General features: G+C 53.2%; 1 protein-coding gene across 2 annotated transcripts in view; it reads left to right on the top strand.

Annotated features, from left to right (window-relative positions):
• Window positions 1–16,469, top strand: part of LOC122378325 (calcium-binding mitochondrial carrier protein SCaMC-1-B-like) — a 31,166-nt gene extending 14,697 nt beyond the window's left edge. The window contains exons 2-9 of one of the 2 annotated variants that reach the window (XM_043359277.1): window positions 607–733; window positions 8,545–8,632; window positions 10,299–10,410; window positions 12,206–12,364; window positions 12,694–12,954; window positions 13,872–14,016; window positions 14,382–14,552; window positions 15,116–16,469. In XM_043359277.1, the coding sequence (XP_043215212.1) occupies window positions 607–733; window positions 8,545–8,632; window positions 10,299–10,410; window positions 12,206–12,364; window positions 12,694–12,954; window positions 13,872–14,016; window positions 14,382–14,552; window positions 15,116–15,318 (1,266 nt within the window). In that variant the 3' untranslated portion in view covers window positions 15,319–16,469. Of the gene's footprint in view, window positions 1–606; window positions 734–8,544; window positions 8,633–10,298; window positions 10,411–12,031; window positions 12,365–12,693; window positions 12,955–13,871; window positions 14,017–14,381; window positions 14,553–15,115 lie in introns of both variants that reach the window. The other variant, XM_043359276.1, reaches the window with a different exon arrangement.
• The last annotated feature ends 27 nt before the right edge of the window (window positions 16,470–16,496 follow it).

Below are 16,496 nucleotides of genomic sequence, written 5' to 3'. Positions count from 1 at the left end.
AATTGAGATAATAGGGGTTCAATAGACTGCTGATCCGCCTCGTGCCTTGCCTTGCGACTGGGAGCCACGCGCAGCCGACATCACGCGGCCGGATGCTCCTGCCTCGTGACCGGTGCGTTAACGGCGCCGATAGTCAGTGAGGCTTGATGCAAAGTTGATCGGGCGTCGGCAGCAGCGCGGTCGGCACAGCGCCGGGAGCGGCTCCGTGCAATAGATGATTTTCCACCAACTCACTCGCTGACTTCACCGCTGAAGTTGGCTATCTGTTTTCTCAGAGTTTGTAACTCGCATTGAAGTAGAATCAAATGGTTGTTTGTTATTCATTAGGCATTCAATACAGAATTAAGTTCTCATATAATTATTTAAGTTGCAGTTGTAGCTCATGCAAGTTCTTATTATTTTCGTTTTATTGGTCGTCATAATACGCTTCTGACCAAAATCCATGTATGGAATGTAATAATCTCCATCTTTACGGTTTAACTAATTATAGGAATGCATTGTCCTTTCATTTGGTTGGCCTGGTAATCATTAGCTCCTGCGTATTGATTAACCACTTGCTGTGCGAATCTGCACAGGCTGACCGTATGCTGTTTTTCTTTCGTTCAGAAATTCATCGAGCGCTCTGACCAGAACCAGAGCGGCGACCTGACGCTGGCCGAGTTCGTGCACTACGTCATCGAGCACGAGAAGAAGCTGCGGCTCGTCTTCAGCTCTCTCGACCACAACAAGGACGGTGAGTTGACCCGGGGGAGTGGGTGGACTGAGCTGGACTGGGACTGGGTGGACTGGGACTGGGTGGACTGAGCTGCCCCGGGGAGTGGGTGGACTGAGCTGGACTGGGACTGGGTGGACTGATTTGGACTGGGACTGGGTGTACTGAGGTGGTGGTGGACTGAGCTGGACTGGGGACTGAGTACACTCAGGTGTGGGTGCTGGATGAGATACCGTGCTGGGCGGAGAATGAATGTGCTGGGAAGTCAAGCCAACGAAAGGCGTTAGGAGCGTAGGGTAATGCACGACCGGGCTATTTGACACAGCAATCACAAAAATTAATTGGAAGTGAAAACCTTCATCATATTTCTTTGTAACACGCCGTGGTATGAAACGTAATGTTGGTTTTTTTTTGGAATATGTTGATCTGTCGAAAAAAAATCCAAAACGCCTGTAACATGTTTTTATGAGTGCCTGCTGTCATGTCGGGCTAAAACTCAATTTTCAAACACATGACAAGTAGCAGACTATTTCACGCACAACTAATATTCTTCAAAACCCAGGTTATTGTTCCGGTTCCCCTCTGGCTTACGAAACAGTAACACCCATACCTGTGAAAGCTTACGGAGGGTTATATTTTTTCTTGCAGTTAACATGTTTTTTTTAAAGAAATATTTGCTCTTGTGAAAAGGAGCCCGGGAACTGTGAATCCCGTATCAAATAGACACACCATTCGTTACGTGTTGAATTAATTTGGCAAAAGATAGAACTTTCGGAGCTCTTAGCATTAGTGGATTCATGTGCATGTATGTTTATATGAGATTAACGTGAGGTATTAATTACGGAGCGGTGACGCTTAATACCTTTACCTGTCATTTTATCCCATCATATCGTGCTTATGAATAATGTTTGGCCATTTGCGTACGCCCGCTGAGCATTTAGCGTGGGTGTCAGCTGGGCGCGAGGGGGGGGGGGGGGGGGGGTGACGTGTGTGCAGATGCGGGTGGAGGGAAGGTGTAAATGTTCTCTGTGCGTAAGGGCGGATAGGTGCGTGCTGCCGCACTCTCCGGCCTGATAGATGTGCGTCGCACTAGTCTGTCGGCGCCGAGGTGATGCGTTGCTAATAACACGATGACGTAAGGTAATAGTTACAGAATATAATGATGTGAGGCAAGCGGAATGCTGCGCAGGTGTCATGTTTGCTTATTATCAGCCTTTGAGTTTTTGCTTCCTATTCGTCGTACTAGTGGTGTGCGCAGCACTGCTCCGCTTGTTCACGTTTTTCATGTAACTGCCACAATCTTGAGCCATCTGGAAACATAAGGAATTGTGTCATAGATCTCAGTAGTTTCGTTACCTGAATGTGTCTTGTGTCGTCTGCCTCTGTCGCCATCAAAAGGCTGCTAATCACCAGCGAGGGATCGGGAAGATCGGATATAATGGCTTACCTCGTCAATATTTCTCAGAGTACTCTGGGAGGCGTAAATCATACAATGGTTGTCACTAATCGTGAATCGTCTATGGTTACTATACCCGACGAGCAGCAAAGCTCGGAATCTTCAATAGTTGCGTATTTTCCCGGCTAATGGTTGCGACGTGTGATAGCGGAGACGAACATGTTTGACTTTTTTGCTTTGTATGCTTACTTGTCGTTCCTCGGAGAGGGCGAACTGACGTGTTCGATCTTCTGCGTATATCTGCGTGTTTTGGTCTCGTGCGACACATGTCAGTTTTTGTGCATGTTTGGTGTGCCCTTTGTGCTTTGTACTGTATTTTATCTATTGTATTAGTGAAGTGTATAGTGAAGTGGGTTCCTATAGGTATTATACACGGGACTCTCAGTGGGACTTAGTTCGTTGTATGCATGAGCTTGATTGGGAAGTAGGGACACGGCATTGGACCTGCTTCAGCCTTCAGGCGTGTTTTGTTGTATTATCACTCGTCCTTGTGCGACGCTCGATGGGTGTTCCCCTGTGTCCACCTGTGTTCTGTGTAGTGTCTGGGGTCACCTGTCTGCCTCGTGCGGAACATCTGATGGTGTCGGCTCCCCGGTGTAACGGTCCTGCTCGGCCGGCTGATGCCATCTCCGGGGGCAGATGTCGGGGCCGACGCTGGGTGGTAACAGACGCCGCCGGGCTCAGGGGCTCTCCCGGTTCCCGTGTAACGCCCCAGTCGCGTCCCCGTGGAGTCTAGCGTCCAGGGACCGCGGATTCCGGGGGGCAGGGTGTGCAATTGCACACCCTGAAAATCCTGAGGGTGTGCAAACACCTATTTTTGCACACCCACATTTCGTTGTGGGGGCCCATGCGGCCCTGGCGCTTGAGTGTCCCAAGCCGATTCTCGAGGGCCCCAGCGCGAGCCTGATGGTCCCGCACCGGTGCCTGAAGGCGTGAACAGGTTCTAGTGTTATCTCAGGAGTTATCTCAGAACCCCACCCACGCCATTTTTTAGCGCTCCCACCGGCTCTTGAGGGCCCAGGCCAGTGGCGCGGGAACTTCTTCCAGACTGGGGGGGCTGAATCATAATAGAGATCAACCTAGGGTACCCCCAAATCTAGTTTTCTCACCGGTTTTAGGCCACTTATTTTTCAGACTTTGGCCTTTTCAACAAAAAAAAAGAGCTGAGCTGAGTGAAGAAACTACCATTTTGACAACCTGGAGTAAAGGTTTTAATCTGTCAAATGAGTGCCGAGCCAGTGAAAGAGGTGGGTTTTTCACTTACATGCTTTCTTCCTTTGTGACCCACAACCCCTAATTTGGGAATGACAAGCTGCCCAACGGTTCCTGGCCTCATGAAAAGTTGTGGGGCACCGCCCCCACGGCCGCAGAGTTGTGGGAGCAAGCTTCCCCCACTGCCCCCTCCCCCGGTTCCCGCGCCTATGTATGACTCTATGAAATTATGTTGGTAGATTTCCGATTTCGATTCCTCCAGCTGGGGGGGGGGGGCTCAAATAGTAAATACATTACGAGCCCCCCCAGCCGAAAAGCTGGGGGGCTCAGCCCCCGCTAGCCCCCCCCCCCCCCGGTTCCCGCGCCACTGGCCCAGGCCGATGCCCGAAGGCCCCAAGTCGATGTCTAAAGGTCCCACGCCGGTGTCTGAGTACCTACATGGCTAGCTCAGGGATCCACGCCAGTTTCTGAGGGCCCTAACCGGCTCTTGAGGGCCCCTTGCCCCCTGCCCTCCTTAACCCCTCTTGGGGCCGATGCCTAAGGGTCCTGCATCAGCAACTGAAAGCCCACAGAGTTATCTCAGGGCCCCATACCAGTTTCTGAAGGCCCTCACCGGCTCTTGAGGGGCCCCAGACCGATATCTAAGGACCTCTGGCCAATGCCCGGGGGCGCAGGCCGATGCCCGAGGGCCCCTAGCCGTTACCCGAGGGCCTTACACAGCTATCTCAGGGTATAATGCCACTTTCCGAGGACCCTAACCGGCTCTTGAGGGCCCCAGGCCGATTCCTGAGATCCCCAGGCTGATGTGAGAGGGCCGACCGACTGAGGCGGCCCCTACGTCAGTTTCTAAGGGCGTCCACGACCGCCGTCTGGTCAAAGCTGATCTCTGAGGGCCCTGCGCAGGTTTTTAAGTGCACTCAGCTCTTGTTTAGGATCTCACACCGGCATCTGAGATAGGATGGCTTATGCATGCCGCAGAGGAGCCCTTACCGGCTCCTGAGGGCTCCGTGCTGATAGTTGAGGGCCCCATGCCAATACTCGAGAGTCACATTCAGTAATCTCAGCGCCCTACACCAGTTTGAGGAACGCCGTTCGGCCAAGGCTGACCTCCGAGGAAAAGCCCTTTGCAAGCCTCGGAGTGCCCTCACTTTCTTTTTTAGGATCTCACACCAACCTCTGAAGTCGCAGGGCTAAAGGATGCTTCTGATAACCCTTACTAGCTCGGACCCAAATCGATGCATGATGACCCGACAGAAGTGCCTGAGTAGCCCACACAGTAATCTCAGGGCTCACACCAGTTTCTGAGGGCCTACACGAACGCGTTTTGGCCAATGTCGATGTCTCGGGGCCCTATTCAGGCATCGAGGCTACTCGGGCGCCAAGAGACGGTGGGGGACCTCCAGGCGAGCTTGCTTGGTGGTAGTTGGTACCCCATGGAGCCGGCGAACGGTGTCAAAGAGCCCGGTGTGGGGGCCCAAGAAGCGGCGTGGGCATCCATATTTCTATGTACATGAGGTATTCCAGAGGCCGTTATGGGACCTTCAAAGACCGTGTGCGGTGCGCCGGTGACCCTTAGAATTGCCGGCGTTGGGTCTCAGGAGCTGGCGTGCGGCCTTTATGGGGCCCCAAAGCCAGCGTGTGGGCCGTAGAGCAATGGGGAAGCTAAGGGGGCCGGAGGCCAGACCCCCATAGGTCATAGGGGCCAAATCGATGGGCCCAAACATCCCGCCGGCCGTGTTTTATTTTTAAACTAATTCATGTAATCCATGATAAAAAGAAGTGTACCAACATCAACTGTGCAAAAGGGCTCTCTGAGGCCCGTAGGGGCCCTTGAAGGCCACTGTAAGCCTTTAGGGGCCTGTTTGGGAAAATCGGAGATCGATTTGGATCACGTTGCATGCATGCATGTGCATTTACTCTGCTAATGCATCTCCTGACCGTAAGATGCTCGCTCAGTCATCTTACGACCGTCAATTTTGAAGGTTTTCCCGTCCCGCTTCCTTAGAACCGGCTTATTCCGGAGCAGTGGCGGCGCTGACTTTTTGGAAGGGGCCCGGCGTGAGATGGGGGCCCAATCGCCACATCTTGCACACCCTACGAGAATTTGAATCCGCGGTCCCTGCTAGCGTCTCGAGGTCGCCCCGAGGCTGTCACCTGGGTGCCCGGCCGGAGTTCCGTGCTCCCCATATGGCGACGCATCCCAAGCCGTTTCTCTCTATCACTCTTGAGACTTTTACGCAAGACCACGCAGTGCCATCTTATCACTGCTCTTGGCTGTAGCGGCCAGCCCGGATATTGTGCTCTCGAAAGATAGCCTCCTGACCCGTGTGCCCCCCGCGATGTGTCAGCTGGGCGGGGGAGACTTGCCCTCTCACCAGCGAGCTCCACTACCACGCAGTGTTTAGCGGACAGACGGACGCACACAGGTCCATCTCGAATTCAAATGTGGACAAAACCTCTAGCGCAAAAACTACGGAAGCTAGAGATGTGATAGAGGGCTCAAATGAAAGCAGATGAATCACGCTCTTAGAAAATGAGAAATATTTCTGCCATTTTAAACCACATTTTTTTTGCGATACGCGAAATTTTGAAGAGGGATTATTTTAGGGCTCGTAAAAAAACACTTTTGTCTGGGATCATCGGTTCCCTTCCTGCGTCTGGTTGCATTTGGTGAGAGTATGAAAAGGGCAAAATATGAAATCATTCCGACGCGTTTTACTATGTGCACTTTTACTTTGAAAAAAATTTCAAAAATGCATTGGAGGTCAAAAATGAAAATGTAAAACTCGTTACTAATTAGGGCCTATAATACGTAAAATGATGGAGGATTCAAAATCTGGTCGTAACATTCAAATCGGAGAACATTTGACCCCTGTTTTGGCAAAAAAAAACTGTCGAAAATATGCAAAATATCCAATTTGGGCAAATTTGGACAGTTTTTGGCCAAAACAGGAGTCAAATGTTCTCCGATTTGAATTTTGCGACCAGATTTGGAATCCTCTCATCATTTTACGTGTTATAGGCCTAAATTTTTAACAATTTTTCACATGTTGATTTTTTTACCTCCAATGCATTTGTGAAAAATTTCAAAGTAAAGGCGCACATATCAAAACGCGTCGGATTGATTTCATATTTTGCACTTTTCATACTCTTACCAAATTCAAGCAGACGCCCACTGGTAACCAGCCAATATTGACCTCGGTCGACCCTGACCCAGCCTAGCAACAGCTGACGCTGACTCGCGGGTCAGCCGGCCGGCCGAATCCGCCCGACATCACATCACTTCTGCCCCCAGAGCTAAAGTTTGACCACTGATGCCCAGCTAATTCTTTCGGGAACCGTTTGTGAACGTTCTAAGGCTCATTTTAAGCCATTCGAATTTTGGGGGGTGATTGATGATTTTCTTGTAGGCCTTTGTCAAGTATGCGATGAGTGAAAATGCGGACTGTGATGCATGTGCCCGAAAATTGCTAATTAGCATGGCATTGATGACGAGCTAAAACATTATTTTTGGTACCAAAATTTTCAGCACGAACCATGCAACATAGCGATGCCCATTTATTGCGGTTTCGAGCAAATTATTACAATGTTACAGTCACTCAAAGTTGCGCGCGTTTCACATGTTTTTTGGGTCTACCATGCGCTTCCGAAGAAGTTCCAGGTTCACGACTGCGGTGAGCGGAGATCAGGTGGTTAAAAAATATGCCGAAGGTGATTTCAGATGCTTCAATCTGTTTTGTGTTAAAAAATCACTCACTGAAGGAATTTACAAATGGTCATTATTCGAGGTTTCGGCCACATTTGAAATTGCGATGGATCTGTGTGGGACGTCGGGCCCTATCTTATCGGTGGTCCCTGGGCGCGGTGACCGATCGCTGACCGATGACCGCCCTCTGGGATTGACTCTGAGATCGCTCGGACCGTGTACTCAGCGGTGCGGTCACAACAGGGACACGGGGCGGCCGGCACGGGGTGCGGCAGACGGCGGTTCACGGAACGCTGCCGTCACGCCACGGTCACGTGCCGCCGTAGTCAGTGTAGCCAGGGGGTTCGTTGTGGGGAGCTCGGAGGACATACGGGCAAGGAGTCAGTAGAACTGTTCGCATAAGCCACTATGAGACAAGGCTATCGAGCAGACCAGGGAGGATAAAGTCATTGTTGTTTTTGTGGGACGGGGATGGGCGAAAAGTATTGAGGAAAGTCAAGCCGCTAGATCTCCTTACCCCATCCTTCGCCGGGGCAGGGGAGGGATGGACACTGGACGGCAGCATAGAGTCTCGTGATACTGACGTGGCGTTTATTGACACTGTGACCGTGCACTCCTCTCCAAATGTGTTCGCTGCTTACTTATGCAGAGTTGTCTCAATGACCCCTCGGCCCTCACTGTCACTGCAAGAGCGATGCCCAGTTTTTCCTGCCTCCCTTCCTCCTCCACCTTGGCGCTGCTGTTTGTTTACAAACCCTGCCTGTATTGTCAGTGTTGACCCAGGACATTGGCTCTTCTCCGCCTTATCATTGGCTCACCTGTGCAGTGTCACCTCTGACGTCAGTGGTGGCGCTGTGGTGCCGGTACCGTCACGCGCGCGGCTCGTGCTCGACTGAACGGTGATCCCAGAGATTGCACGATTCGATAAACAAAGCCCATCGCCCTCCGTCCGCTCTTAACCCATGTGGATAAGGGATGGAGATGGAACGCTAAAAGTTACATTGACTGCTACTGACCTGCCGAGTCCTGTATGATCCACCAACCTTCCCGTCCAAAGTGCTGACATGAAAACGCAAGCTAGATTTGGGCAGACCTCCGTCTGCCACTTGTTGCGGCGCCTTTACCGGCGGCTTTACAGATCCCAGCCTCGGGCTGGTATTTCCCTTTCCATTTCGGCGGCATACCGCCCGCCCGGGCCTCTGCGTAGATCTGCGGTGACGCTATACCTCACTCATTGCGTTCCGCGAACTCCGGGAACCCGGTGACGTCACGGCAGCTGGGCCTCTGACGTCACCGGGGTCCAGGCGGCGGCCGGCCGGTTCCCGGGTTCGGCTCGGCCCGGCACTGGCGTCCGCTGTCTGTATCGGCACTCTCTCCCGGCGGAGTGTGAGGGGTAGTGGTGCAGTGTGTGTGACGCGCGGGACGGTCCTGACACGAACGGTGCGCTGTGTGCGGCAGGTCGGCTGGATCTGGACGAGATCTATAGCTCGCTGCACAAACTCGGACTGAAGATCACCAGAGGCGAGGCCAGGAAGCTCCTTGAGCGGTGAGTTCATGGGCTGTCTACGGGTAGGATATAGGGGGACGGGGTCTATAAAAATGGGAGGAAATTAAATCCAGGAATAAATAAATACCTACGTACGGATTTGTTTGTGTAATATGTTCGATGTTGGATGGTTGAAATGAGCATTTTCTTAACTGCTCTGGTGGTGAAATTCCATCGAATGTCGTAGATAGCTACCAGGCTGTGACCCTTTTCGTTAATAGATATCTGATTTGTCTTCGGGATGTATTCGTACTAAATGTGCGCAATTTTCCACTAAAATGAATCATTTTCTGCCGAATGTTGCTCCCTGTTGCTTGAATCGGCGGTGATCGCGCTGCTCCCTGATATCTATAGGACCCCACATCATACGCTCTGACCTTTATCAGTGCGTGAGCACGTGTTTGTGACTGGTCCACTCTCATTATCCGTTAGCGGTAGGACCGGTCGCTGCCCGAACTACCGGATGATTCTTCTGCCATAAACAGTGTCATTGCTTTCCATTCCAGCCTTCCTCGCTCGCAACGACACAGTCATCAACCTTTCGTCTCCCTTCATCACTGTCAACACTACCATCACCACCTTTGATGCTTACCATTATACCCACCATTGCCATTGCTGTCTCTTCTGGTCATCCATGGACAATGGACATGCAACTAAGACCACCGCGTAGCGTGTGAGCCCGCCGGTCACCCGGTGGCCACGTGTTCCGTGACGCGGACAGTCTCTGGCCTCTGGGTCACTCCGTGCCTAATGGCCACGTGCACTGTGCAGCCAAAGCCATTAAACTAACCAGAGCTGCTGCAAGATCCTTGCGATTGCGCACCGAAGTGCCTGCACTGTTGCGCAATATCTCGGATTATGAGTGGATGTGGTTCGGCGACAAATCCACCGGGAAGCCCACGATTCAGTCAGGCGGCTTTTGATAACGGGAACGTGATCAACTCGGAGAATTGAGATGTGGACATTTGATGTTTGCCAACGTTTGTGATTAGAACGCTTGTGCGCAGATGAGTACGAGTACTTCACTTTTTCGTAGGCTCGTTTTGAACGAAAAAAAGTGACGCTGGCCTTAGACAATGGCTCGCCAATGGACTTTGGGCATGCGTGCCAACTTCCATGTTTCATCTGAATTACCCCGGATAGTCGTCAGTGCTATTAAAAGCTTAATAGCTCGAGCGTCATCCGTGAAAATGCAAGCTATCCGGCTGTAAATTTACAGACGGTGCGGGGTTGAGCGGCTGACGCAGGCGTGGCATGTCTCAGACCACTGTTTAATACGTACGGGGGCACGAAGGTAGTTGACGAGCCGGCTGTCTCCGGCCGTGAATGCTATGATGCCGCCACCGCGGGCCGTCCTTCGTCTGCCTGTCACTCGGGAGAGAGAGTCGTAGCCTGGCGCTCTGCCCGACTGTGACGTCATCACGGCCAGTTCATACATCGGGTGCCGACCGTGTTTACATAAAGCTCACCGGCCGAAGGCATGGGACTGGTGCATACCAGATGTCACCGGTTTAATGGCTGGAATGACAGACTCCAGTTGTTCGGTTAGACGAGTTAATGCCAGCACACTCCCCGTGCTCCCACGAATTCATCTGCAATTAATTCCTTTTACGAGTATATCGGCTTCCTAGAGTTCTTCTGACGGCTGTCATTGTTCGTCTTGCAGTATGGACAAAGACGGTACTCTGGTGATCAACTTTGGCGAGTGGCGCGACTACCTGCTCTTCCACCCGAGTTCGGAACTGCACGACATCCTCCAGTACTGGCGACACTCAACGGTAAGCGTTCTGCCGGAACCGTCCTTCCCCTGTCCCTGGACAGCTCGTACCGTCAGAGGTAGCTCTCTAAACATAACAGCGCCGCTCTCAACTGGCGTGTGCTTAGTAGCCGAGCGCGTTGTCGCGCTGTAGCTGTGTGCTTAGCGCCTCAAGGGGCTACCTCTTGTTTCGAGCATAGTTCTGATCTACTGATCCTATTGAGACATACCAAGTACTGTTTGCCGCTTGATCTTGCTCTGCATCTGTTTAACTGTGTGATTGACCGTTGTAGCTACTCGCATTGTTCGTAGATCAGACCATTTCTTTCTACAGCGCAGGTAAGATAACTCTTTTGCCGTCTGCCTTGTGGCACGCGTCAGTGGACTCTCTGTGGCATTGCGGCTGCGACATCCGCTGACCATCAGCTCTCCGTGCTGTGTCCGTCTGTCTGTCTGCCCGTCTGCCCGTGCAGTGTTCTGTAGCCGCCTATGCCTGTGCGTGTGTCGTGTGCCAGCCGCCGGCGGTGTGTCCCGTGTCCCCGTCCACGCTGACCCTACCGCCGTGTCCCGTCCAGCCAGGGCCGCCGACCGGTCGCCGCCGGACGCCGCCCGCCCGACTGTCGACGGCTCGGCGGCGGGCAAACCCTGCTGCTGTGTGCAGTAGGGGCTACTGACCTGCTCAGCGCATACGGTCTAGTGTGAAGCTGTACCGGTGATATGTTTGTTTCTTGTTAGGCTGGATCAAGAGCAAGTTTCAAATCGAACAAACGATATAAAGCTTTGTTGAAACGTGGTTCGCCTCATTTCATGTTCCTTTTATCCACATTTGTACTGCCTGACTGGCACTGTGAATAGGAAAAGCTATCGATTTTAAGCTGCCTGGGAATGGGAACTTTCAAGGCAAGATCCAGTCACTAATTCCTCTTCTTTTTGGGCAGGATCTTGGGATATCCGTAGTCAGAACCTTCTAGAACGGTACTTACGGTACCGCTTTGGAAATGGTCTTTTTGCAAACCTTTTGGTTGGTTGGAAATCGTCTTTTTGCGAACCTTTTGGTTGGCTACTTGCTTTATATGTCTTGTAGCTTGAGTCAGGCATGTGACGAGGAGTGAGCCCTCTTGTCAACACCCAAGTAGCTCCCCGCTCCTTTGAATGCCCTGGCATGCTCCTTGCCTCTGTCCCGCTTGGTATGGTTCTTTTCTGAGTTGCGCATGCTGTTGATTTCGTAATTAGCACACTGACTCCTTTGATGAATACCACCACCTTTATTCGGCCTTTCATATTGTGAATTCATGCTTATTATTTCACCATATTGTATTTTGCTGTGTGTTTTGCTCATCTTCGAATTACGCAGTGCACATGTTGTGTTTGGCCGCAAAGCTCTTGGTTCGCCCAGTTCTTTGCATGGCTTCTGTCTGTGGGTTTCTGTTGTCCGCGGCTGGTCGGCCGGGGAGGGGCGACTCGGCGGCAGTCTGCCCGTCTCTGTGTGACCCGTGTGACCGGGACGACCTCTGACTGAGGTCCGCCCGGTCTCTCGCGTCTCTCAGGCCGGTTGGGTGTCGCCTGTGCCGCCCTCCGCGGCCGGTCTGCCGGATCCACCGCCCCGCTACCACCGCGCTGACCGGAGTCTGTGGCTGCCGCAGCCGGCCGCCGCCATGGGTGCGGGCCTGCGCTCGTCGCGGCCGGGGGCGGCCTGTGCCATGGTGGCGCCGCCGCCGCCGCTGCAGCCGCTGGCCGGCTGGCTACCGCGCGCCGCGCTGCCGGCCGCCGGCCCGCTGCTGCGCCTGCTGGACGCACGTGGTCTGCTCTGCTTGCAGTACCTGGACATCGGCGAGGACCTGAACGTGCCGGACGACTTCAGCGCGGCCGAGCTGCAGCAGGGACTATGGTGGCGGCACCTGCTGGCTGGCGGGGTGGCCGGCGCAGTGTCGCGCACCGCCACCGCGCCGCTCGACCGGCTCAAGGTGTTCCTTCAGGTGGGTCAGGGCGGAGGCTCTGCGGGAGTGGACAGAATCCTATCTTTTGCCGGCTTCTGGAAGTCACTGTTAGGCTGGCAGGCACCTCGTGTGACTGCTGTAGTGATGTGTTTGTTACGGACCGACCTTGTTTGAGTTTTTGCCGAAACATTGATGTGTTCAACAGTTAGTTAAAATCATGTCCAAGGTATAGCGCTCCATTACTGATTCTCACCTTTCGAACGTTCTGCTCGTTATAAACTCTTACACGGTATCTAAACTCTGAATTTATTTGTTTTTCTCCTGACATGATTCTGACCACCCATCCGTCTCCTCTCGCCGCCCTCCAGGTGCACGGCAAGTCTCACTTCTCCAGCATCAAGCACTGTCTGCGTCACATGCTGAACGAGGGAGGCGTGCGCTCCCTGTGGCGCGGCAACGGCATCAACGTGCTCAAGATCGCGCCCGAGTCGGCACTCAAGTTCATGGCCTACGAGTACGCCAAGCGGGCGCTGCGCGGTGAGCGGCCGCGCGAAATCAGCATCTACGAGCGCTTCGCGGCCGGCAGCTTCGCGGGCGGCTTCAGCCAGACTGTCATCTACCCGATGGAGGTAAGGGAGCGGATGTGGAGGCGGAGGGTGGGGACACGGTGGGGAGTGAGAGGGCCGTGCAGCTTCTTCTCTGTGCAGCTGCTGTCTGGCCATGTTTTGCGAAACAATGCAACCGCGCGATTGCTTGAACGATTGAACGATTGAACGATTGCGATTGCTAACGAAAAAAGTGTCAAATTATCGGTGGCGATAAAGCCAGTGACAGTGGGATATGAAGCTCTACGTAGTGAGTACACAGTCTACAAGACTGCCTTTTCGTTAATATTTCTTGGTGACATGATATTGATGGTTTCTATAGCTGCGGCGAAATAGCTGGATGCTATATGTGGTACTGAATCCTGGATACTATGCATATGTGGTACTGGATTGCGCAGAAGTGAACTGAACTGAACTGAACTTAAAATAAGTCTGCGGACTATCGGTGCTCTATTGATAACCACAAGATTGATGCAAATGCTCTTTCGTAACAGTGAGACTTATGGGTTTCTGTGAACTTTCATGCGCATTGCACAAAGCAATAACGCTTTGGTGAAAATTGGTCTGACATGCATCGGTGAATGACCTTTCTGTCATCCGCGTCCAACAAATGAAGCGTTACTGGGTTTGATGGGTTATGTGTTGCTGTTATTACGTTGGACTCCTACTGCGCACTTAATCTCACCGTATTTGTCACAAGTGAATTATTGTTTGGTGCAGAACCATTAGTAAATAATGTTCCCCTTGGTTCAGTCAGACGCTAGCTGATGTAACCCTATCAAAGATTACGTATTCTTACTCAGTGGAGCGTGTGTCGTGGTATTGCTTATTCCTTGACCATGCCACATTAGCTCCAAGACTCTGTGGCCCCCTTCCCCGTCTATCCTGCTATCCTGCTTATAGTAGGATCACTCCAATGACCGCCTTTACGCCCCCTCCAGGTGTTGAAGACTCGCCTGGCACTGCGGCGCACCGGCCAGTACAAGGGCATGGTGGACGCTGCGATGAAAATCTACAACGCCGAGGGCATGCGCGCCTTCTACAAGGGCTACATCCCCAACCTGCTGGGCATCATTCCGTACGCCGGTGAGTGGGCGGCAAATGGTCGGGGCCTGATCTATAACATAAGGGGACCTGAGAGAGGCGGCACCGTATCTTATTGGGAGGGCGCGGGGGATAGGGAACTTCAGCCCGCTATGTAGCATTCGATCAGTTACGTTCAGTCTGTTAAAGACGATTTTGTCCTTCCGATCCTATTTGTAGTGAACGGATTAAATCCAATGTCGAAGCAATTATTAAAAAAAAAACTGTAGATATAGCTCTTTGGTAAAACGGATTGTCGTGTGGAAAAAGCTCATGAAAATACCACGACCTAAATGCATTATGGCGCTCATCAAGTTATGGCTATGCGCGTTCTGTGGCGTGACCGGTCGGCGCCTCCCTTTTCTCAGGTATCGACCTGTGCGTGTATGAGACGCTGAAGAAGCGTTACCTGCGCAACCACGACGAGACGGAGGACCCGGGCGTGATGGTGCTGCTCGCCTGCGGCACGGTCAGCAGCACGTGCGGCCAGATCGCCTCCTACCCGCTGGCGCTGGTCCGCACCCGCCTGCAGGCCGCCGGTGAGTGATTCTTTAACCGGTGACAACCTCCTACCCGCCGGTGAGTGATCCCTCTCGGTGACTGACTCCTATCCGCTGGCGCTGGTCCGCACCCGCCTGCAGGCAGGCCGCCGGTGAGTGATCCCTCTCGGTGATTGACTCCTATCCGCTGGCGCTGGTCCGCACCCGTCTGCAGGCCGCCGGTGAGTGATCCTTCTCGGTGATTGACTCCTCCGCGCCGGTCCACTGTTGTGTGATCCTCTTCGATGACTGCCTCCTAGCCGCCCGTCCATCAGCGAGTGATTTTTTCCGTGACCGCCCCTACCCGCTGGTTACCTGGTGTTCGACATTTCTCCCTGTCCGTCTCCAAAGTTCCTACTCGCTCCAGGGTGCCCGTGTTTGATGTCCTGTGTATGCCGACCAGTATCATACGTGTACTGACCAATCGCCGTGGTCACACGCTTGCCACCGTGTTGCTAATGATATTCTTCAGTCTGAGCTGCCTCGCTCCCATGCTCCATGTGACCGTTGTTTGAGCTGGCTCTCCCTTGCTCCTTGTGACCGTCACCGTTCTGCGTTTACAGCTGTTCTGCAGCAGCAGGCCGGCGGCGTGGACCCAGCAACACTCAACATGCGCACGCTGTTCCGCTCGATCGTGCGCCAGGAGGGCTTCCTGGGCCTGTACCGCGGCATCGCGCCCAACTTCCTCAAGGTGGCGCCGGCCGTTAGCATATCGTACGTGGTATACGAAAAGTGCCGGACTGCGCTCGGAGTGACCATGACCTAATGACGCTGACCGCTAGAGCATTCCGCGCGTGTTGTGCGTGCCGCCCGCGCGCGCGGCGCCGGCCACGTGCAATACGGACGATAGCCATCGGTAGTAGTGTACTCTGCGAGCGCGCGGCGGCCCGGCGGAGCAAAACTGGCCACCGGCTCGTGGCACACGCGATCAAAAACCTTCAGATGATGCATCAATGGATGTTTTACGCTTCAGGGGATTTTTAGAGAAAATTTCGTCAGGATGAGTGGTGGTTTTTGATATTATTGTTTCAGAGTGGAACTTTGTGTTGTGAATTTAATTCAAAAGTTGTTGGTTTTCTGTGAGTGGCTGCCACTCGGTTGACCTGCGGTGCTAGGTGCTCCTGGGTCCCCCGCCGACCGCGCGTGCCGCCTTTTACCTGGGAGAGCGCTGCCCTGCGCGGTGCGTCTCCAGCGCCTCGTCCTATATTGAGTCCTGATCGTTATTTATTGAACGTTGTGCTGGTGCGTTTTAGCTAGGCGACACGTTGTTACGAGGATCCGCGTCGTCCTTGTGCGCTGTGTGGTGGCTGAGAGATGAGCGAGTAAGAGGTGCGACTGTGGATGGGTGTGTTAGGGAGCCTGAGAAGTGGACGCGTGCGGCTCCGCCGGGAGAGGGAGTGTCAGTGTGTCTCTTAGGGGGTGTCTGGGTGTGCGACTAGCGGCGGCGTGGGCACGCGTGTACAGTGTACAGGGTACAGGTGTACGGAGCGCGTCTCGGCGGTCCGTCCGGCCAGTCGGTGTATGAGTGCGAGTGACGGAGCGAATGATCTAGCCTGAGGGACACGGAGGCCATTCGGCCCGCAGCCTTGTGCGAGGCTGCGAGATACAATGTCAACCCACCCGTGCGGTCTCCACGCAGGGCGCGACAGAGCCGCAGCGGCCGGCCCTCCTACCGGGCGCTCGCCCAACTAGTACGTGTAGATACCACTATTCCGTGAGGAATTCTTGTAAGCATGCTTAGGTCAATCTTAGTCTGGTTCACTTGTACGCCATTTTCCCGTCTGATGCGTCTTTCAAGGGTTCGCTCCGCTGGGCGCAATGAGAACAGTATTGGCGTCGTTGTATGGTCTTCTCGTGTGGTGGATCTTATATGCTGTTGTTTTCTAAATCAAGAAATAAATCTGAAACGCGCGTGAATCGGTGTAGTGTTCGACTCAGATAGCA

This window comes from Amphibalanus amphitrite, unplaced genomic scaffold, assembly GCF_019059575.1.
Source record: "Amphibalanus amphitrite isolate SeventyFive unplaced genomic scaffold, NRLGWU_Aamphi_draft 000057F_arrow, whole genome shotgun sequence".
Lineage (NCBI taxonomy): Eukaryota > Metazoa > Arthropoda > Thecostraca > Balanomorpha > Balanidae > Amphibalanus > Amphibalanus amphitrite.
This window is presented reverse-complemented; position numbering and strand designations above follow the sequence as displayed.